The sequence below is a fragment of the Uloborus diversus genome, chromosome 3 (assembly GCF_026930045.1).
Source record: "Uloborus diversus isolate 005 chromosome 3, Udiv.v.3.1, whole genome shotgun sequence".
Classification (NCBI taxonomy): Eukaryota; Metazoa; Arthropoda; class Arachnida; order Araneae; family Uloboridae; genus Uloborus; species Uloborus diversus.
This window is the reverse complement of record NC_072733.1, coordinates 209640940-209665604: the sequence shown is the minus strand read 5'-3', so window position 1 is coordinate 209665604 and position 24665 is coordinate 209640940. Positions and strand designations below refer to the sequence as shown.

Genomic DNA, 24665 nt, shown 5'->3' with positions numbered 1-24665 from the left:
TTGGAATATTTGTGCATCATTAGAATTCGTTATTTTCAGTTCAATTAAAAAGTGGTTTGAAAATTTTATATTGCATCAAACTTAATGATACAAAGGTACTTGTATGAGAAATCAAAGCAAGAGTTCTAGGCATTGACAGAAAGAGACTTCAAAAAGATGGTGGAATGACTTAGGTATAAATTAAGATGAAACTAGACAGTATAAATGTTAGCATCATTCGCAATATTTTTTTGACATGCATGCTATCCTTATTTATGCATATATTTTCATTATTGAATGTATGTTTTTTTGTTCCATTTTAACCCGCAAAGCCTCTATTTTCGCAACTGTTAGTCCTCGATGCATACTTCCAATTGCAAAACTGTTCAAAATCAGATGCAGAGTTAAGATATTGAAAGTTTGAAGAAAATATAAAAATGAGTTAAAAAATACAAAATTTAACTTTTTATATGGGCCCTTGGTCCCTTACCTTATACTTAGGGAAATAATCTTCATTGAAAAATATGACTAACACAAAAAACTTGAAATTTGTGAGATCAAAACTCAAGGACATATTTGAGTTTAAAGTTTTAATGGGCCATATAGAAGATGAGATTGGAACTTATCGCCCTTTCAGAAGAATGACACGTTGTTGAAATAAAAAAAAAAATATTTATTTTTTTCATTGCTATTTAAAAATAATTACAAATGTAATACCATGATATGCAAAAACACACTACAAAAACTTGTGAAAAGTGTTATTGATGGCAGTGGTTTAATTCACAAAACGCTGCATTTCATAACTCAGTGAGTATTAGTCGCACTAATGTCAATCTTTTCGTGGTTAAATTATTTTTCAATGGATATTATTTCTCTAAATATGAGTTAGGGGATCTAGGGCCTGTATATTTTTTTTTTCATTTGTTTTTATTTGTGCTTCAAACTGTCAATATCTTAACTTAAATTGTACAGTTTTAAAAATTCACATTTTGAAATTTTATGCTACAAATCTTTTAACCTATAAAGTTGGATCGAACCAAGACAAGAAACACTGTTTTTGTAATTTCAGCTTCTTACAAAAATCTTTTGGGCGATTCTTTACCTGTGTTACTTTTACACAGCATATTTCAACTTTAATGCCCTTTGTAACAAACTTACTGGCTACTTTTCATATTTTTCTCAACTAGTTGTTAAATCTTCATGTGTTTTAAGTATGTAAATAAAGTTGAAGATTCATATTAATTTTTTGTTGTAAAATTTTTTTTCTGAAATTTCGTTATGATTGTTACCTTTTATAAAGCTAGATATTTGAAACTTTGTACATATACGTTTAATCCTGTCAAGTATAAATGAGTAAAATAAAGATTAGTTTCTTATAGAGAGATACATTATCAAAGGTGTGTTTAGGGAATTTTTAAAAATTTTTTAAGCAGTAAATATTTTTTTTAATTTGGTGATATTGGTGCGCTATATGTGTTAACAGAACGTTATGTGTGTTACCCTTTGTGAATATTACAACTGAATAGCCACAAATACTGCACAAAAACATTTAATTACTTGAAATTTACTGAAGGAAATCAATTTATTTTAACAATTGAAGTAGATCATGGTTTGGGAAGACTATTTTACCGGACTTTTTCACTGTGACATGTGTGACTTTCTGACGGTTTCTTTGCAAATAATAATAAAAATTTCAATGAAGTTTTCAAAATATCTTTTATTTTCTTTTAGTATGATAATGAAGAATATCAAGGGTTATTTTAATAGCCATATTTTTAATGTGGATAATTCTAAAATTCCTCATCAAATTTTAAAGCATTATGTTTGTGACTCAGAAAATGAAAGAAATGGAATGAACTGAAGCTTTGAGAGTAAAATGAACCACATTTTTTTACACATGTATTATGTGTTACATGGGTTAGTACTATTTGTAAATATATTTTTTTGAAGCTCTTACATTTCCAATTCAAAATGAATACGTCCTGTACAAATGTTCCTGAAGAGTGTTACGAGTGCGGCCGCATGTGAAATTTTTTCATTCAAAAGTCTCATTTTAGTACAAAAATATGACTTATTTAAGTCAGTTTCAAATCATGTGAACTAAAAGTCTTTAAGATTGTTGACTAGGGGCGCCCAGGAGGAGAGGGGGTTATGGTGCAGACTGCACCATTGAATATTTTCGAGGAATTTATTTTATAGGGTTTGTTTTTATGCCATTTGGGGGCAGAGAGTTGCTCTGTAGGATTCCAGGGAGATGGGCCATCTTCTTTGGAGGGATGGTAACCTTTGTGGTAAGTTATGTGGTTAGGATTTTTCCTATCCACATAACACTAATCCCCTACATGTATGTCAGTAACAACCTTTGCTTTATTTGATCAATCATCAAAAATCACTATCAAATATGGTGCAAGTCATCTGCATCTGCATGCCTTAACTTTGCCCTTCATAGATAACATAACATTCATTCTTTTGATACCTGGAGTATATTTTACATTTTTGCACAGCTTATCTTCAAATCACTATCAACTTGGTTGAATAAAAATACTTTGGTTGAATGTGTAGTATCCTTTATTATATTAAGGAAATCAGTTAATGAGTGAACTTTTATGTTTCTCAATTTACTAATACTTTTCTGCTAAACCCTTTCTTTTAGCCCGCTAATTTAGGTTAGGAGAAAAACTTTACTACTTTACACGTTACGTGTGTTACCGAAACAAAAATGATCTGAGTATTTTCTAGGTTTGAAATTTTATTAAAACTCTTGACTTTAAGCTTTTAACTCATAGTTATAGTAGAACATTTGTTTTAATGTTGTTTCATAGTTTTTTCAAGAAAAAATTAATGATTAAGAAAAATATGGCTTTTGAATTTACCTTTATAACTACGCATTTTTTGTTTCTGTCTGTGTGCTACTAAATATGGAAATATGGTCAAAATCTGATATAAAAAATGAAAAAAGAGATTTGTTTTCAATTTATGTGAAAAAAATATTTCAGTGTGGAATAGCCCTTTTGGCAATCTACATCTTTTTAAAATACACAATAATCTCTTGGACTTTTTTCCAGTTCGAGATCGTGAACTTGTTTTTAGTTTCAAATTCCTTTTACAGAAAAATTCTTAGCTATCAAGATGCTGCAAAAACTAGGAAGAATACTTAGACTTCAATTGTAATTGTGCTAATTTTTCTGACACTAAGTTTTTCAATTCTACTTTTGGTCATGTTTTAACCTGTGATCTGAATTTTCTGCAAAACAATATTTAAAAAAAAAATGTACTTGGTATCAAATTCCATCCTAACTTCAAGGTTAATTTTTTGAAGGCCTATGATAAACTTTCTAGTGAAAATGATTATTTTATTAGGAAACTCTCTCACTGTTACAATATTTCACTTGCTGCTTTTCTAGAATACAGACACCACTTTCTGCTTAGTTTAAAATTGAAACTTGGAGAAATTATTAATGAAGACTTCTTGTTTCCAATTTTTAGCATATGATCTTGATTCCCTCAAGGAACTCAAAGAAGCATATGTTTTCACTGTTGTTGACAAAGCCAACTCCAATTTTTCTATTTGCTGTAAAAAACTTAATGCTAACATTATGAAATCAGAATTGGAAAAAACCACTACTTACAAAAACTCTACACTTAATGAAACTTCCATTATAAAATAATTCCTAGCTGCTTACAAACTCATAAACTTGCCCCAACCTAATTTAATTCATTTAACTTACCTTTACGCAATTCCAAAATTCCATAAAACACATGTTTTGTTTTTTTTTTTCATCTGTTCTGCCACCAACACAATTGGGGAAAATTTCAGTGTTAAACTTGAATTTTATCTTAAGTAAATTTTATACCAACTTAAGCTCTACCAAGAGAAATGGTTTTGGATAATCGATAACAGCAATGAAGTGATTAAATTACGTAATATACTTCACATCTTTCATCTAGAAACATTTGATTTTGAAAATCTGTTTACCAACATTCCACTCAATGAGCTTCTATTCACAGTCATTGAACTTTTCAAAACAGTCAATGCTTCACTCAATATTAGTGAGAAATTTTTTTCTCAAACTGACTAAATTTTGTATCGTTAACAACTTTTTAAAAAATGGCAATTCATGCTTTTAACAAATTAATGGTATTGCAATGAGTGCTAATTTTAGTCCTACCCTAGCAAACCTTTTTCTATTATTTTATGAAAGAAAATTTTCTATTGATGATTCTGGTACTGCACCTTTTTATTACAGATATATCGATGATTTATTTTGTATCAACCACTCCAATTTTTATGAACTCCATAAAATATTTATCATAACTCCCTTACATTAAAAAAGATTAGTTCCAGTTGTAAAGTTTTTAATTTTCTTGACATAAAAATTAATATTGACTCCAACTGTGAAACCACAATTTACGATAAAAGACGCGATTTTCAATTCTAAGGTTGCGTTCGACGAAACTCACCGGTCGACCGGTAAGTAACTGGTTACTAACCGAATCGTTCTATGATCAACCGGTTACCACAGCGGTTACCATTCTAAGCAGTTGATTGGTTGATTGGAGCACGTGATCATTAGCTGTCACGTGATTAACTAACCGGTCGCTCTCGGTTGAGCTCATCGAACGCAACCAAAGTTAACTGTGTTCAAAAATTTTCTTCTTGACTCAGTAAAAAAGTTTTTATTGGCATCATTGTTTTGCAAGATATCAGAATCAAAAGAATTTGTAACGCAATCACAGCATTTAACCAAGAAATTAATCTACTTAAAAATAAACTACTTGAAAACAATTTCCCAAAAAATCTCATATAGCCTTATTTGAAAACATATCGACAAAGTCAAAAATAAAGCTCTGTTAGTGAAATAAATATAAGAGCCATTTTTTACTTAATCATCAATTTTTTTTTGGAAAACTATCGAATATAAAGAACCCAGATGCTTTACTATAATTATATCTACATTTTTTTAAATAAGGACTCATGATAAGTTTTTAACCCCCCAAAATATGCTGGTCACTTTTTTTTTTGGTCACACACGTAATGCAAAAGGAACAAAAGTTTTCCTCCAAGGTCAAATTAGGGGACTAGAAGAAAAATATCTCATATCATAAATGAACTTGATACATAACACCTGTAACCTGGCTTTCATCTTCATTCGGCAGAAAATTTTTAACAAGGCTTTCTGGTCTTTACATTTGAATGTAAAGGAAAAAAGTACTTCACATTATCAGCTAAAAATATTGTGTGCTGGCACTGAAATCAAGACTCAATGAGTGTTAAAAAAAGTAATAATAAAAATAATGATAATAAACAAATAGAACGAAGTAAGAATTGTTTATTTCATATCCAAAGAGCAAATTAAGCTAAGTATTTGTAGTCTGCATACTTTAAGATCAAATGTACAATGATCTAAATACCTTAAATTGCATAAATATTTTTTGATAATTTTTAATTTTCAGAAGAAGTGAAGTAAATAAATTTTACAGATGATTTAAAACATTCCAAATAGTTTTAAACCACATAAGTAAATGTTAGAATAAAAATTAATTCAATCTTGATTCTTTTTTTTGTGAATTAATCCTTTCAATTTAGTTATTTACTAGCTGCGTTCCCCGGCATTGCACGGTATACCTTGAAATAAAAGTTGTGTCAAGTGACGCATTTTCAACACATTCACACAGGCTTAAATAAAAGAAAAATAGCATAAAAATTCCCATTAATGCGTAGAAAAGAGCAATGTTATGCCTCAAAATTTAAATGTCTTTGGCTTTTGTTTTTAATTAAAAAAATGTTATTGTTACTAATAAGCATGAACATCCATTTTATGGATTTTCTGGCAAAATCTCCCTAAGGGGGGGGGGGGGGTCGACCTCTCATAGAGGGGAGAAAATAACCCTATGTGAATTCTTGAGCATCAAAGTACCTCTGTGCCAAATTTGGCATGATCCGATGTAAACTGAATTTGAATAAAGAAAACCCCCGTTCCCCAGGGGGACAAAAAAACCCATGTGAGTTCCTGAGCACCAAAGAACCTCTGTGCACAATAACATTTAACGTAAACTGTTGATTTTCATAAGGAAATCCCCCCCCCCCCCAACTACTGCACGCAGTCACACACGTAACGCTAATAAAATTATTTTGAATGCTATTGTGCAAGCTTTAGAATTTTTTTTTGTGGAATACCTAGTATACTTAGACACATGTACAAAAAATACTGTTCATTTATCTTTTAAAACTTCACATGAAATTACAAAATAATATGAGGTATAGCTTATTTTCAGATTTTTGGAGTCACACACTCAGAAACGCTGCATTTAAAATTTTATAAAAAAATTAGAATTATCCTATGAAAAAAACACCACCAAAAACTCTTACATATCTTATGTTACTCCAATCGAAACTAATAAGAAATATTTAAAAGATATCATATTAGTTTTTATTGTTATTTGAAAAGAAATAGTGTCAAAAAGTCACACACGTAACGCTGGTAAGGCCCCAGGGCAAAAAGATGCTCAATCGTATACTTTTCAAGATATCTTGCAATACTGTGTGCATTAAGGAGCACTATTGTAAATAGTGCTCCTTAATTACTATTGTAAATAAATTTTCACTTTCCTACAAGCTGATATGCAAATCAGTGTGTTAGAAGGAGAAAAACATCTTTTTTTCTTACTTTGGCTGAATTTTTATGCATAAAATCGGAACGAAATCTGTATTGAAAACACAACATTATTTTGGGACCAACTAAAAACTCAAATAAAGGAATATTTGAGTTTTAATAAGGCTTCAAGTTATTGAGTATATATATATATATATATATATATATATATATATATATATATATATATATATATATATATATATATATATATATATATAGTAACATGAAATGTTTTGAAGAAATTGGTTCTTCATGTTACTCAGAAAACATGACAATAAATAAAATATTTGGAAAATATGTAAATAATAAAACAGCATACTTACAATTCATGCACAGGAACTTCATCAGGATACAGAATTCCAAGTTCTTTAATTTCATATGTGCATCCCAGGGAACAAGATGTTATTTCTTCTCCAACTTTAATGGTACCGTCAACAACCATGATCATGCAAATTACTCCACGGTGTTGAGAATACCAAGAGTCATACAATAATGCTCGAAAAGGTTTCTGAAGATCACCTGGAGGACTGAAAAAATTTTACTTTTTTGCTGCAATCATTTCTTTTTTCATTTCAAACTAACACAATCTTTTATTTATTCATCAACTTATACTATATATATATATATATATATATATATATATATATATATTAAATCACTAAAAAACATTTTCTCAACATATTCTACACTAATGGGGAGAATTCTCACCATTTTCTTATTCTGTCAATTTATGGTTTACGATCAATACAAAGTGGTATTATTGTATAACACCACTTTGTAATTCTCATAGCAATCGTTAGACTTTTACACGAACTTATTGCTTCTAAAGGCTCATAGCCTCTTTGATTGATTAGCTCCTGAACCTTTTTGCACACGTTTCATCATGAAACACCTATTCAAACTTTACTGATCAGTAGTTTATTAATACTGCAGTACTAAGCACAAAAGTGGTACCTGCACTTTTTATCAAAAATGAGTTATTGTCACCAGGGGTTTCTTTATAACTTATGTGAACACACATGTGAGCAATTTTTTACATTTCTTTACTTTTCAAAAAATATTTTTAATTTCTCAGGGTAACGATGTCCTCATGATTGAAGTCTTTTCTTTATGCCATGGAATTTTTTTAGATTTTTCTGAACAATTACTTTTCTTACTTTATTGATTTTTTAAAAAATGTCTTTGATTGTTCACATGTGCTTCCCCCCCCCATAAGGGCACATGTGAACAAGTCGGGGGAACATATGAACAGGATTGAAAAAGACAGAACAAGAATCATATTTCAACAAAAATCTCTTTAATGTGAAACATATCCATATGTATTAATCACATTGACAACCTATATTACGTCAGATTCAAAGTGTGTCATTAAAAAAAAAAGAACTATTTTTTCTGAATTATATAACTCTGCTCACTGTCAAATTTTAAAGTATTGCATCAGGTTCTGATCACTGGATAGAGAAGGAAAAAAAACTTATAAGACTGCATAACACAAAGAATACTTAATTGTGTAAAGATTATTGCTATATATTGCATTTGGGTCATTTCAGGTCAAACGGCGTAATGCCATGTGCCGTCATGTCTCATATTTTGTCCATTATGTTTTTACAAATAGATATCTATGAGAAAAGCCTAAATTTTTTTTTTCGTTTTTTGAAAAAAATTTATGTTTTGGAGAATTTTTTCAAAAATTTGATTTTTGGTCATTTTTCGGAGTCACCATTTTGGCATGAATTTAGAAAATCTCTCCAATTTCTTTACTTTTCAACCAATTAAGCTCAATTTGGTATCAATTTCAAGCCACTAATTTTCTATTTCAGTGTGAATGGCAGAAAGTATTCTGTGAAAAGTTGGATGTTGTCACTCTTTATCTAATGTCAGTTTTTATACTTTTTAAATTGGGAGAATAAATAAGTCATATCTCCGGAGTACCTACTATGATCTGCATCACATTTTTTTTTTGTAGCATATTTAAACTCTTGCTAAATAGAAAAATTAGAAGGGTGTTTTTTGTTGTTTTGAAATAGAAAAAATAAAGTTTGTTTTGCAGAAGGTACAAGTTTCCTATTACTTTAAATCCCTTTTAAGTTTAAAAAAGGCCAAAAACTTTTCAGAACAATTAATACTGGCATGTCAAAGGATAAAAATTGATTTGTACGAATAGTTAATCACTAAAAAGTTGTTCACTTTGCAAAAGAATTGTGCAAAAACCTCTGTTTCAGACTTCTCAAAAAAAAAAAAAAAAAAACACTTTTGATTGAAAGCCTACTAAAAGATTAAGAATAATAATTTGAAGAATAGTGTGAAAAATATTTCTCATAGCATTATTTTGCATTTGTTTTAGCATTAAAAGATGAAAAAAAAAGAAGAATTACTATTGAAAAGTTTCCTAAATTTGTTTGGATTACGTAACACCTGACAATGATCTTCCACTCTTTCGATACTCATGCAATATGCATCATTCTTCTTTCACTTTGAGTGAAAGTGATTATAAAATGTGAAATAAAGGCATACTTGTGCAGACTGCATTTATTTTAAAAATTTACTATTTCCTTTGTTTCAAAAGATGAGAAAATCAGAATTTCTATCCGTAAGTTTCAAAGAGACTTTAAAATATACTTCAATCAGCAAAAATCTTCTTCAGAGAAATCTAGAGTTTTGCTGCAGGGAGTACTGTAAGTGGAAGATCATTGTCAGGTGTAACGTAATCCAAACAAGTTTATGCTATGAAAACTTCTCACAATAATAACTATTCTTTTTTTTACCCCATCCTTTAATGTCGAAAAAAAAATACAAAATAATGCTTTAGAAATATTTTTTTACACTATTCTTTAAAGTATTATTATAAATATTTAGTACTTTCAATCAAAAGTGTTTTTTTTTTTTTTTTGTGAAGTCTGAAACGGAGATTTTTACAGTTCTTTTCCAAAGTGAACAACTTTTTAGTGATTAACTATTGATACAAATCAATTTTTATCCTTTGACATACCAGTATTAATTGTTCTGAAAAGTTTTGCCTTTTTTAAGCTTAAAAGGGATTTAAAGCAATAAAAAACTTGTATTTTCCGCAAAACAAACCTTTATTTTTTTATTTCAAAACAACAAAAAAACCCCTTCTACATTTTTCTACATAGCAAGAGAATAATTTAAGTATGCTACAAAAAAAAAAAATCATGCATATCATAGTAAGTACACCGGAGATATGACTTATTTAATCTCTCAATTGAAAAAGCATAAAAACTGACTTTAGATAAAGAGTGGAAACACCCAACTATATATATATATATGTTCACAAAATACTTTCTGACATTCACGCTGAAAGAGAAATATATTAGTTTGAAATTGATATCAAATTCAGCTTAATTGGTTGAAAAGTAAAGAAATTAGAGAGATTTTCTAAACTCATGCCCAAACGGTGACTCCGAAAAATGATCAAAAACCGAATTTCTGAAAAAATTCTCCAAAGTGTAATTTTGATTTAAAACATCTAAAAAAAATAATTTGGCCTTTTCTCATGGATATCTAGTCGTTAAAAAAATATGGACAAAATCGAGGACATGACAACATGGCTGACTATTTAAGCTTCTTATTGAGTATGTTAATGAATGTAAAAATTATTTTAAACTTTGATTTTTAATTAAATGAAAATATTTTGTCTTTTTTTTTCAATATAAGCATTATATAACACTAAACTCTACCAAATATTAAGAATCAAATTAATTTTAAAAAATAAAGTAATAATAATAAAAATAAATAAATAAATATTTAAAAAAATGATGATGACCATTCAAAATAAGTTTACAAATGGATTGTAAAAAAAGAATAATTATAAATATTTACACATTATTTAAAAAACTTATAATACCCTACACTAATATTAATATAACTTAGATGATATGGGAACTGTTCACACATGCTCCTAGACAAGGCCGTATCCAGAATTTTCTTTTCGAGAGGGGTCCGGTTTCGCACATGGCCCAAACACACACACACACACATACATATATGTACATATATATACTTGACGAGGCCCTGAGCTATTGCAGGTACGTTTTCCCATTTTGTGGTTCAGACATTTTTGTCGTAAGTGAAACAGACCATTTTCTCCCGTATCTGTCTTTTTTACTGATACAGCCCTCATGTTTTCTGTCACATTTTTTAATGCTCTCGCTGCTTTTATTATTTTTAAAATTTTGTTTTTTATTTAATCATCCTGCAGTGGGAAGGATAAGAGAAGAGTGACCCTTTAAGTGGGATGTAAAATATCCATTATTTTAGGGGGTCTGGGGGTTTCTTCCCGGGAAATTTTTTGAAAAGTAGATATAAAAATCTGTATTTTGAGACCTCATATGGAGGTAATTGAGACTACAAAAATATGAAAAAAAATAGGCAAACAAAACCTTTTAAAAGTTATGCATTCTTTTGCAAGTTAAGATTAATCAAAATAAAGATTGCTTATTTGACAAATCATTGACATTAACGGACAGAGAGGAAAAGCAAGGGAAGAGAAAAGGGAAGCACATTGTCACTTGCTCATATCCGCTTTTAGTGTAATTTGTTTTTGCTCATTTCCCCAACATCTCCCCCCCCCTCCCATTTCATCAAATGCCCTATAGTAAAAACTGTACAAAATGCTTTAAAAGAAATGGTGTAGAGATTCAGAAAATAAGTAACGAAAGAGTAATATTCTGGCCATTCGGAAAATTCATACTTTACTTTCTTGATAAGAGACAAAATTGAAGTACTTTTCAAGGACTTTCAAAAACTTAAATAATTTTCAAAGACTCTAGAACAGTTTAAAGTATTTAAAGCACTTCATTTACACTTTACAGAAGTCTCTTACAGAAGTCCAGTCTGACAAAATGATTATAACTTTGTAAGACACACCTGTTTTAAGTTAAGAATAAATGAAACAAAACATTTCTGAGAACAAACAATTTTTTCTTCAATCACAAGTAGTGCAGAAAATGAAATAGAGTAGAGAAAGTGTTGTATTTTTTTCTCATGCTTAAGATATTAACAGTATGCAGTATAAGTAAGATAAAAATAAGCAATAACATAAGAACTTCCAAAACATTGAATTCAGTATTAAATAAATGGCAAGACATGCATATGAGTCACAAAAATGTATCTTGAGAAATTTTCTACGAAAACGCGAGAACCATGATTTTTGCATTTTTTTATGCAGGATGTAGCATGGAGCTGAATTTGGCCCATCTTGATAACCAGATACTAGCCAAATCGGAAGCCAGAGGCCCGGCCCTTCAGGAGTCTCCAGCTCAAAATCAGTGTAGTGTAAGTTTTGTGGGGAGGAGGGTGTCTACCAAACTGCAAAGGGGCGGCCTTGGCCCTGGATGGCCCTGAATTGAATTGGGAAAGAGAGCAGGAAGTCCTAATGAGTGTCTAAATAAAGGTGGCGTCAGAAACTGAAAAAAAAAAAAGTTCCCTGACTTTTCCCTGATTAAGTTCACCAAATTTCCCTGATTTATGTTACCAATGATAATAGTTTCCTTTCTTTGCCCTACCTGAAAAGCATTGCATATTAAATAAAATGCACTGTTTAAAACCGTTTAAGCTGTTAATTAAAAATATATCTTGAAAAGATGCTCCTTCTTTTTTTGGTAAAAATAGTGTATTAAATTATTGACAGAGAAATATTGTAGGCAATCTAAAACAAATAGTCTACTTACAGGAACCAGTTAACGTAAGAATTCTTAGAAATTATTAAAACCACTCTTAAAAACATATCTAATCGTGATAAAACTAAAAAATTTAAATGGAGATAACCTTGAACTGAATTTTCAAGCAGTATAATTGTTGCTGCAAGAATAACAAGTGATAGTTAAAGTATAGAAGTAATGTAGTTTTACTTACGTAAATAATACTGCCGTGTGCAGGCAAACGGCAGTATCTGCAGAAATTAGTTTTCGAGACATTTGAAGAAATGTGGTGGATTCAGTACTAACAATAGAAAAATGTTGGAATTAGATGGGTTTTTTCGCGCCTCTTTTTCAGCAGAAACCAAATAAGCGAGTATGTACAATAAAGATAAGGTACAATAGATGACAAAAATTCAAAAAAAAAAAAAATGTGTAGTTACTGCCCTTTACCTGCACACGGCAGAATAGACATATTTACGGAAAACAAATTGAAATCTTTCAACAACCAGTCATTTTGAGCTATTCTCTAATCAAGAACTAAGGTTTTAATGAATGAATACAATACTTTAACTATTAAAAAATAATAAAAATATTGACTTATGTACACAGCTCAATTTCAAATGATTTCATTAGTTGTCGAAAAAAAATCTTAGATTACTTTAGTAACAAGCAACATTGATATGCAAAAACAAATTTAAATTGCAAAATGTATATGAAAACGGTTTTAAAATAAAAGAGTTTTAAAGTCTGAAAAAAAACCCTTTGTATAATCTGAAATGACAGCAAGTAATACCATGACAAAAAACAAATTTGATTTTCAGTCAAAATTCAATTTTAGCAATTAAATTAAAAATGCCAAGTGATAACTTTTAAGATTTTTTCAGCATTCATTTAAAAAACAAAGATTTTTTCTTGAAATCATGATAACAATATGCTAATTACTTAAAAACAATGATTGAGAAGCAAGGGAGCAAAGTCATCAATAACCGCTTCCACTTTGCCTGTAGGGTTGTTTATTTTACGTAGCATGGAATGCGTGGAAGAAAAATTCAAGCTAGGTAAAATAAACAACTTTACAGACACAGAAGCAATCTTAGGAAGCTCATCCTAAGATTGAATACTTTGACCTTGAGGGAAAAAAATGCACAAATATGCGGCACTGCATAATCGCACCTCATTAATTTTACTTAAAAAAAAAAAAAACAGGTGTAAAATTGGTAACGAATCAAAGTACTTCGCTTTGCAAGGGGCAAAAAGATTTTTTTTCTTCATTTGTTCAATTTTCCCTGGATTTTTGTTATTTTTTCAAAATTCCCTGATATTTCCCTGATTTTTTTCCTGAGTGATCAAGTTCTTTGACTTTTCCTTGATCTCCCTGATTTCCCTGATCTGTCGCCACCCTGTAAATAAAAAGTATGCCTTGCAGCTAATGAGAACTAGAATTGTTTTTTCTGTATTTCTTCAAAATTTCACTCATTTAATAGTTACAAAATTAAGAATAAAAAACTTTGTTATTTTCCTTTCTGACATCAGAACATAACAAAGAATTCTTAATTAAGTTTAAAAAAAACTTTGTCATAAGTTTACTTGAATGCTCATATGATGGTTAGCAATAATTAAGTTTTGCTCAACAATTAGCTTAAAATGTATTTTTACGTGAAGAAAACAGTGATAAAATTACTGCAGAAACATAAACTGACTCCTTGATCTATAAAAGTTTGACCATGAAGTAGGACTGGTACTGTTATTACTTGAGAAATTTTAAAGATTGTTTGCTTGACGTTATCCTAATAAAACATACTATGTTCATATGTGCCCCTCTTTCCCTTATACAATGTTTTATGGGCAATTGGGAAATATTTTTTAAAAATATCTGAAAATGTGGAATCTGAGTGAAATATATGGAGGCATAAAACTTTGAAAAGTTATTTCTCAATTTGAGCTCAGCTGCAGATTCAACTTTTGCACTTAGCACGGCAGAATAGTCTTCTAGAGTAAATTGTAATAGTTAAGAGATTTGTTTCAAAACGATAAATAAATGGAGAAATTTTACAAGCAAAAAATAAAGGTTACAATTTTACGCATGAACTACAAATTTCAGTTTATTGTGACCCCCAAGCAATCACAAATTAAAGTTTGATTTGGTAATTCACTTAGCATAGTGGTAAAAGGGCAGCAATGCAAAGATTAATACTTTCAATTTTAATTTTTCTCATATCATTTTGGATTACCCTAATAAATATATACAGTAAAATTCATCTAATGTGGACACTAACAGGACAATTTTTTTTGTCTGCAATAGAGAGGTGTCCACAGGACAGGGGTTTAATAATGTTATTTGCATTGGAACTGGGGAATTAAAAATTGTCCGCATATCAGGGGTACCTGCCTTTGAGGGGTGTCGGTTAGGAGGAGTTTTACTGTATTATATAAAATAGTAAAAAGAAATACTGTAAAACCCCTAATAACGGACACCCCTCAAGTGAGGACATCTTTCTTATGCGGACAAATTTTAATTTCCCGATTCCAACGAAAATAACATTATTAAACCCCTGTCCTGCGAACACCCTTTCATTGTGGACAAAAAAATTGTCCCATTAGTGTCCGCGTTATAGGGGTTTTACTGTAATTATTAAACATTAAGTCAATACTATATTTATAAGTACAACATGATATATGTTATAAATCAAATACTTACGGAGGAATTATTTGAATCACAGCCTTTAGAACATCTTCCACACCAGTGCCTAATTTTGCTGATACCTAAATAATCCAAAACTTATACTAAGACATTTTAAAAAGCAGACATAAATACGTAATCTTATCAAAAATCCTGTCCGCTATTTTTACAGTATAAAGCATACCCTCCATTAACTAAAAATGAATTTAAATAGTTCACGAATCTTGGATCAAAAACATGCTTAGCCATAGACTGTGGGAACCAGATTTGAATCATTTATTTTTATAGTGCAATTTGATTAGTACTACAGTGAACTATACACAAAAACAAAGACCATCAACATGTTCTGGGTCCAGCGAGATGAGTCCTGGGCTTTTCAACATCACTGGTATTAACACTCAGAGATTTTGTGAAATTATATTCATCCCATTGGGTCGCGACATGTTATAGCAAAGTTATAGGGCCGTCACAATGGTCACAGTACATGTGCCCGAATTGTGACATCTCACAAGAGTGGATACATTCTGGTATTTAATTGCAAACATTGTTAAAACAATTAATTTATGACCGGTCATTTTGTGACAGTAAGAAGATGTCACTATGAAATCATTTTGCAATATCCTGGACTGACATTCATCAACTACTGCAGCCTGTTGATGACAATACATTGATATTTTGTGACTATCACACAAAAGGGACTCTTACATGACCATTCCGGGACTTTCACATAAGGGTCACATTTTAATCACTGCAATTACAGAAAAGACAGCTGCTTTTTAGAAACTATTCCAAGTGCCTACAACCTTTGATAGACTTAGCTTTCTTTAATCATTAAAACAGCTTATTTCACATTGAAATTATGAAAAAAAAGTAAACAATGTTAAAAAGCAATGTATTGAAAATCCATCCTAAAATTAGCAAATTAAGTAGTTTCTTACTTAATTCAAAAATTTTAATCAGGGTTAGCAAAGTTTTGGATGCTACAGAAAAAATCACGGTAAAAACCCTGGTTTTTACCATTCTGTCCAGAACTATATTTTTAGATAAAATTGTATTTTAAGAGAAAACATCAAAAACAGAATAAAATGTATCAAAGTAATGTTTATATTGAACATTTATTAAATGTGAACATTCAACTTATTATGCAGTTGATTTTAATCTGGTTACACAGAAGGTGAATTCTTGATTAAAATTTTCAATTATATGTTTATTTTATTTATTTATTTATTATTATTTTTTTTTTTTTTGATAATTGTAACCTAATTTCCTATATTTATGCATGTGTGGAAATGATATCAGAGTTGGCAAGGTTTTTACCGTCCTGTTCAAAAACCCTTGTGTTTCAAAACTGTTTGAAAATGTCCAGAGAAAATATTAAACACAGAACAAAATGTGGCAAAGTTTTTTTTTTTAAATATTCATTCAATGTGAACATTGAAGTATAAAATATATATATATATATATATATATATATATATATATATATATATATATATATATATATATATATATATATATATATATAACTTATTTATACAGCTGATTTTAATCTAGTTATGTAGAAGTTGAATTCTTCAGTAAAATTTCAATTTGGATGCATGAATTTTTTCCCCCACAATAGTAAGCAAATTTTTCAACATTTATGCATGTGTGAAAAATATAGTGCAATAATTGACTTAAATGCAATACATTTTTAAAAAAATGTAGTTACAGAATGTATCATATTAAAAATATGAACTAAAAAAAGAAGTAGCACAAGTTTTAAAATATAAGTGCATAAATTTAATCATATTATATAATTTTTGTTAAAAAATTATGTAAAACTTATTTGCAAAAACCATTAAAAAAAATTAAGTTTTTTTTTTCTTCTTCTTTTGCACCTAAATATTTCCACATTTTATACCATTCCTTTGAGTTATAAATGGAACTGAAATTAGTTGTCTTGGTAGTGTTGTGAGTTTCTTTTTATGGCTCTACCAACTGTTACATAAGGAAATATAATGAAGTTTTTATGTAATAGAGTTATTGGCAATTTTTTAAGTAAAATATTTTTTAAATGAACATTTTGGAGAAAAATATTAAATATGCATAAATTAAACCTCATAAATATTTACATTTATGCATTATGAATATTGCAGTAAATATAAATTGATTAGATTACACCCCTTTAGCTTTAACATACTTTTGCACATTTTAAGACACTTTTGGACAGTTTCAGAGAGTTTTGGAGGATAAAAACCACCTGTCCTGTCCTAAACCAGTTTTGGACAGTCCAAAACCCAACCCTGGTTTTAATACCTAAAAATACAGTGATAAAGCAGAAAAGTTTTAACTTATATAGGCTCCTTCTCAAGCTTTACTTTGAGAAGTTAGCAACTATACATATGTTAACAGCATACAGTTTGGCAAACTTTTGTTTCATTTTTTTAAAGTAAATATTGGAAGCAATTTAGGAAGTATCTCTCACATAGTGTCACAATTCTCTACACTAAGAGTTCAAGAGTCAATACGTATTGGAATAAACATTATTTAACGTCTGGTATAATTCTGAACTGGTTCCTTCAAAAAGTTTTTCTTTTTTGAACATCAAAGTTTTATAATTATAATTCCTAAAATTCTTACTTTAAGGACTTCATCTTCACAGATGCCAAACAAATTATTAAGCTGCTTGCAAACATTTTCTGTCTGTGCATTCTTCAGATCTATCTTATTTAGAACTGGTATAATTTTTAATTCTTGAGAAAATGCAAGATTGAAATTCGCAACAGTTTGAGCTTGAACTCCCTAGAAAAAAATGATAATATGTTAGGAGAAATTATAATTTTAACAAATACAGCTTTAATTGAGTTTTATGACACAAGAGACTAACTATACTTTAAAACTGTGCCATATTACTGTTGAAATACAGCTTCAAATATGCACACTATGTAAGCTCAAATTTAACAAGAACTTGAAAAGGCAAAGTAACAATAATTTAAGTCAACTGATTTTAACAAAAAAAAATCATTGATTTGAATCATTTTTTTTAAACTTAAAACCTAGAAATTCCTTATACAAAAAGAAATATCATTAGTTCTGTTTATCTCAATCAGTACAACTCTTTTTCTTTATTTTGATTTTTAGGAGAAATGCAACTAGTAGTCTCAACCCTTATTAAGAGTGAAAAATCAGGAATATTACAGGAATAAACATATGCTTTAGTAATAAAACTGCTTAATTTCTAGTATTACAGTTAAAACTTGATAACTTGAAGTCCCACGTGCCCGGATAAAAGCTTCGAGTTATTGGTAGTTTGAGCTAAGGAAAGTTCCCACATTCTTCTCAAGAGTTTAATACCCAATGAAAACTTGGAGATTAAATAACATTCAAGTTACAAAGCTTTGAATTATCCTAAGTTAACTGTCATAAGCAAATGACTTGTTTAAACAGAACTACAAAACATTCAAATATCTTATGAAAATGCTATAATACTTGACTAATCTAAAGTCATAACTAAATGAAAGGTGTAAAAAAATACATAATGAAAGATCCTTGGAGAGACAAAAGGAAGATTCTAAATACCCAGAACTCCTACTTCACAAATCGATGCAGTAAAAAGTTTTATGGATAATGACAATACAATATTGACAATGATTTAAACATAAGGCATTATGGCAATATTGCTAAACTTTACCAAGCTAACAATGAATCTAACATCTCATTCTTGACACCAAATTTGGGGAGCTACTACAAAGCTGCTGCTATTTTATGATGTTACGAAATGTAACAACTAACATGACGTAAAATGAATTTACGCCATGCGAGTTATAACATAACGTTATTGATGACTGACACCTTCAAAATCTCATATTTAGAGCAAATTTAGAAGAATAAAAAGAATTAAATGCCATACAAAAAAATTATAGTGAAATGGTTCTTCAGATTTTGGCAATTTAATAAACTTTCGGATTTGATTTTCATAAAAGAAGAAAATAAGCAGTTTTGTACTTAGCTTATGTATAATTCCACACAGGTACATCACATTTCAATTAGCAACAAGTCAAAAGCAAATTCATAAATATCAGTAGAAGATGAACACATTAAAGGGTAATGTTATTAACAGTCTTACTTGATTTGCATCAACAAGCAGAACCACTCCTTGACAGGCTGCTAATGACCGGCTTACTTCATAACTGAAATCTACATGACCCTATTACAATGAAATGGAAAATAAGGAAAAACAATCATTTAAGAATTACAGTATACATGCCAGAAAGCTTTACAAATCTGAAAAAATCTGTGGTATAATATCCCTTTTTTACTATGAGAACGTTGCAATAATGTACTCATAAAAAGTTTGAAAACATGATATGCAAACTGAAAAATTCAAAAGTATCACTTTTTGAATACTATATAACAGTGTATATATAGTTCAACCTTAGGTTACCAGAGAGAAATTAAACTTTAGTATAGGAGTGTCAGGCGCAAAATATTCCGGAAAGAAAACAAACTACATATTTTAATTAATACTTTTATTGAAATTTATAATGAAATAAGTAATATGCACTAGAAGAATAGTACCTGATTTTATAGTTCAGAAGTCAATACAATGCAATGATTAGAATGGATTATAAAAATGGAATTATATATGATGTATTTAATATTTCAATAACCTTTTAAATTCTAAACAATAAACACTACTAATCCAAAGCATTGAAATAACATCAACAACATAATTATGTAAGACATACATCATGTAAGATACATATAAACTATGTCACCTAACACCGAAGAAACAAATTTACGGTAATTGTATTGGATACAAAAATAGCTCACATGATTTAAAATTAGAATTTAAAATACAAGACTCCAAATGGATCAAGGTAAGTACAGAACAAACGAGCTGATGTGTGCATCACATAATTTCCTTTTACACCTATTTAATATTAATAGTGCCTTGTAAAAAGCAAGGAAACACTTTAAAAATTATATAAAAAAGTAAAGATAAACTGTCCAATTTTTTTTTTCACTCACAAATGTTCAATGCGGGCGCCTTTCGTAACATTTTATACTGATTACTTTTTCCAATATTGGCAATTTTAGTATGATTCAATGGTTTACTTTCTTAATATCGCCAATAGTGGTCAAAATGAAAGCAGATTTTAAAAAAACCGCCAAATTTGTCGCCAAGTTGGCGACCAAAAGCTTGGCGATATATTGCCAAATGTTTGCCAAATTATAACACCTAGAGTTAGCATGGAAATTAACAATGATTTCCAGCCAAAAGGTGCAAAAGACCCTGTTGGAACACATCTCATAAAAAAATTCCACCTTGGTATCTTTAAAATCTAAAAAGTCATCAACGATCTAATCAGCTAAATTTTAATAATTCTGGGTTAGATGACGAATTGTGAGGGATCGTTTGCAAATAATTCGTTCTTATCATGAATCCCTCTGCAACAATAGCAAGAAAGTATTGCCAGTTTGCGAACGACCCCTTACCATTCGTCACCTATCCAAGAATTATAGAAATTCGACTCATTAGATCGCTAATAACTTTTCAAATTTTAAAGATATTGAGGTGGAATTTTTTTTAATGAGTAGTGGGATATATCTGAGTGGATTATAAATGTTATAAATTGTTATCTTTCATGCATGCACAGTGAAAAAATTAATTGCTCTTAACATTCATATTTCATTAAATTTTCAATATTTTAACTTTAAAATGTATTATAATTATTCTCTATTATGCTGTCAAATATTCTAAAAGTTTAGTAACATTTGACGAAAAGTTTAACGTGATTCAAGCCTTCAAAACATTTTGCATTTTTGAAAGAAATGCTTTTATCTCCATTGTTATAAAAGATGCTTTCATGAAAATATAAAAATAAATTTTTAATAGATTTGTAACTTATTTCTGAAATTTATAGCTTATTCCTAGCTATTTACAATGAAAAATGATCAAAAACCCTTTTTTTTTTGTTGTTGCCTCAATTTGTTGCTGGCCCCCCTAAATGAATAGCAAACTTAATTGTTATTGGAAAATTACAGCTAGAGTATACTTTTTAAGTGAAAAAATTACAGAGAAATTGGTCATTTATTTCTCGAGAAATCCGTAAAAATGTGAATTTTTGAAACTGTCCCAATACTTTAGGTCATATAGTGTATATTAAGAGGGAATATTGAAAATCCTTTTAAAAGCCTTATACTATTAAAAAAGCAATTACAAGTATATTATTTGTTAACAAATAGAAACTGGCAACATATAAAAGCTTTAAATCATTGCTTTTAATTTCCTTGTCGGCCAACAATGAATTTGGTTACCAAACGCTTGAATAAAGGCTTAGCCGTATTTAAAATCTGCTTTAAAAAAGCATTATAATTCGAATTCTAAATAACATGAAAGTTCCAAACTCATTCTATCATTCGGAGAAAAAAATATTCTTTGTTATAGTACTAAATTTTAAAAACTTTAAATATGTTTTCACTGCAAAAATTGCAGAAAACCGTTTAGAGGTTTTTAATTAATATCTTTGTTAATTAATGTCATCCAAAGACGCAACTTAGCTAAGAACACTCTTGATCAACTCTTCTTTTGAACTTTTTTTTTTTTGAAATTGGTCCACCCATTATAAACTCTTTCCTTTGTGTGTCGGAGGTTAAAAACAATTAGAAAAGTAATGATTCATTGCTGGCTTATAACCATAGCAGAACATTGTAGCAGACAAGCTGGTTTTGTTTTTATCCGATTTACAGCACCACCTATAGTTACTTTCCGTTCCCAGTTTTAAAGCAAAATTTTATCAACAGCAGCAAAAATGTTCCCATAGTATTGGCATGGCAGTAACTACTGGCAGTGGCAGATCCAGCCGATTGTTTTGGGAGGGGCCATTCGAAATATTTGAACAAACTCTGAACTCCTCAGAAATTTTATTAAAATGAAATTTTAAAAACTCAATTTTCGGGGTATCGAGACATTCGGTGATGGGGTGGATTTAGGAATCTCACTCAAAAATGTTTCAAAATTTAAATTTCCGAGTAATTTTTGAAAATTAGGAAACTAAAAACGCATTTTGCCTATTTTTGATGATGTACGGAGGAAGGTCAGGTTTTGGGCGCTGGCCCCAAAATATTTTTGAAAATAAAGCTAAGAAACCAAAATATTCTGCCATTATACATTGAGAAGTTAGAAGAGGAGGGGTGCTCTTCTCTAGCTCTTCAGCTGTCCAGCCTAAAATTGCACCTTTAGGTAATGTTTGCTTACATTAAAGGAAGTGTGAAGGTGTTTGGAATCCTTCCTTGCTGGACATATTTTGCCTTTAAGGCTCTAAAAAATCGATTTTTAACTATATTTATACATATTTTAGAAAGGGATGGAAGATTTGTGAGCTCCTCCAAAAACCTCCTTTTAAAGCTATCATCACGATATAAACTAGGGAGGGAGGGGATCCTATCAAATATCGTTTGTAATTAAAGTCCCAAAAAATTTCATTCAAGTTGCTTTTAAGCAAGTTAAGTGATAAGGGCAGGATAAGCTAGTTTCCGTTGACATTTTTTCCAAATAAAAGACTTAAAATGCAATTTTTGGCTACATATCAAGGCATTTGTGAAAACTCATGGGAAAAGGGGGTTCTCCCCCTAGTTTCGAAATTCAAGACATAAAAACAAAAATTTAGGCTCTCTTTGGTCTTGTGAACAATAGGTATACTCTGAGAACAGCAGCTTTTAGAGATCGTCCAAGTGTCTGTAGTTGAAATCAAGAAATGATGTAAAAAATGAAGAAAAATTTTGGAAATAAGTTTTGTTTTTAGGATAGGTATATAATTTATCTCCCAGTTAAGGCCTATACTTCTTTTTCAGTAAAACACGTGCTAAATTTTGTTATCTTCTCATAATATTTTCCCCTTTTTTTCTGAAAGAAATTCCTACAATCTCAAGGCTTTGGGAGGGGCCATGGCCCCCCTCTAGATCCGCCCCTGACAACTGGTCACTTTATGGTCCCACTCTGAAAAATTTTGGATGCATTAATTTAAGAGAACATTGAAAAAAAAACAATAATAATAAACATTTTTTTTCTCTTTTTCCAACATTTTTCAAGGATACTATCTCAAAAAAATCTGATTTTTTAAGTTTAAAATTTTGATTTTCTTTCCTCGAAAATCATAAATTTAAGTGCAGATAAATGTCTTAGTTATTTCATTAGGATAGATTTCTTTTTTCAAAATATTGATACAGTTACTGTCTGCCTCTGGCAAGTTGAGCTCCGTTGGCCACCGGATTAAACAATTCCATTGGCTGAAATAGGGGTGCAGAAACGGCTGAAGGTCAAAAGGCTTGATGGTAGCCCAACTCTGCACTAACAATTCCTCTTCTTACTGTGTTCTCTCCCTTGAAAGAAATGGACTTGCTCAAGGCCAAAGCTCAACTTCTCGGAGGGGGACAGTAACAAATCAAAGAGATGACTTCTGAAAGTCTGACATGGAAAGACCCAAATGATAAAAAAATAGAGCCTTTGATTTATTTTTAGGGCTGTTGGCTTCTAAATATGGCCTATAGAGGGGCCCATACAAACAATTCTTGAAAAATAGGGCCTCTGTAGGTGCTTTTGAGCAGGGATGGCAAAAATCTTTTTTTTTCTTAAGCCTATGGATGGTTTTTTGGGTTTCTTTTTAAATAAAACCCAAAAAATCCAACTAAAGCTGGGTTTTTTAAGACGTATGTTTTTTTTTTGGTCTTTTTATAGGGAAAATGTGGGGTACTTGTAGAATATTGTAGCGTAAGTATATGGACAAAGCACAAAAATCATCTTGGGGGAAAATTAAGCGTTTTCTGAAGAAAAGTGTGAAAGATGACGAAACCCAAGAATGGTGAAGTTTCAGATTTTTTAATTTCCATGATAAACAACAGTTAAGGCAAAGTTACTTTTCGAGTGATAAAACCTATAGTTTGGTTTTAATTATTTTTTTTTTGTTTTGCATTTTACTTTATTGTATTTCTCTTTGTTACGCAAAACTACTGTAGAACCTCAAGTAGTTTAAATCCCTTTTTACTGAATTCCAGCTTAATCAAGACATTTCCTTGAATTTTATGTTGCCTGTTTTTCTATTTCTGTGTACAGAGTAAGAAATATTAAACTTTTTCGTAACATAATGAAAATACTGTACATCCTATTCTGTTTTCTGTCCAACCGTTTGTAAAACCTGTTAATTTCTAAAAAATATACCTTGTTTATTCGAGATTTGTGACGCGTTGGTTTGCAGAAAATAAGTGACATGAAAGCCTTTTAGCTAGAGTAGTTTCCTTTGTACAATCTACAAATATTGAGAAAATCAACATGACAGGACTTAGTCAAGATAATTTGAGTTATTTATTGACCAGTTAAAGATAAAAGTTAATATATTTATTTAAAAATCTTTGATGTATTTTTTTAATGCCGTGAAGAGTTGAGAAATACTATTAAAGTTCAAAATTCAATTTTTATGTCCATTGTCTGTGGTGAAGAACAAATAAAAAAGAAGTTTAAATTGTGAAAGAATTAATTTTTTTTAAACTTCTCAGAAAATTAAAAAAAAAACCCAAAGTGGGCTAAATTATGGGTTTTTTCAAAAAACCCACTGGGTACAATCCGGCCAACCCTGCTTTTGAGGGATCGTGGGAACCCTGAACATCCAAATGCAACCAAAATGGAGGTGCACAAATAGACCCCACTAG

General features: G+C 30.0%; 1 protein-coding gene across 1 annotated transcript in view; it reads right to left on the bottom strand.

Moving 5' to 3' along the window:
* Positions 1-24665, bottom strand: part of LOC129218553 (translation factor GUF1 homolog, mitochondrial-like) — an 80562-nt gene that overhangs the window by 41009 nt on the left and 14888 nt on the right. Inside the window, exons 6-9 of the mRNA XM_054852856.1 lie at positions 19084-19164; positions 17598-17759; positions 14994-15058; positions 6959-7162 (exon numbers count right to left, since the gene is read on the bottom strand). Coding sequence (XP_054708831.1) covers positions 6959-7162; positions 14994-15058; positions 17598-17759; positions 19084-19164 — 512 coding nt within the window. The remainder of the gene's footprint in view (positions 1-6958; positions 7163-14993; positions 15059-17597; positions 17760-19083; positions 19165-24665) is intronic.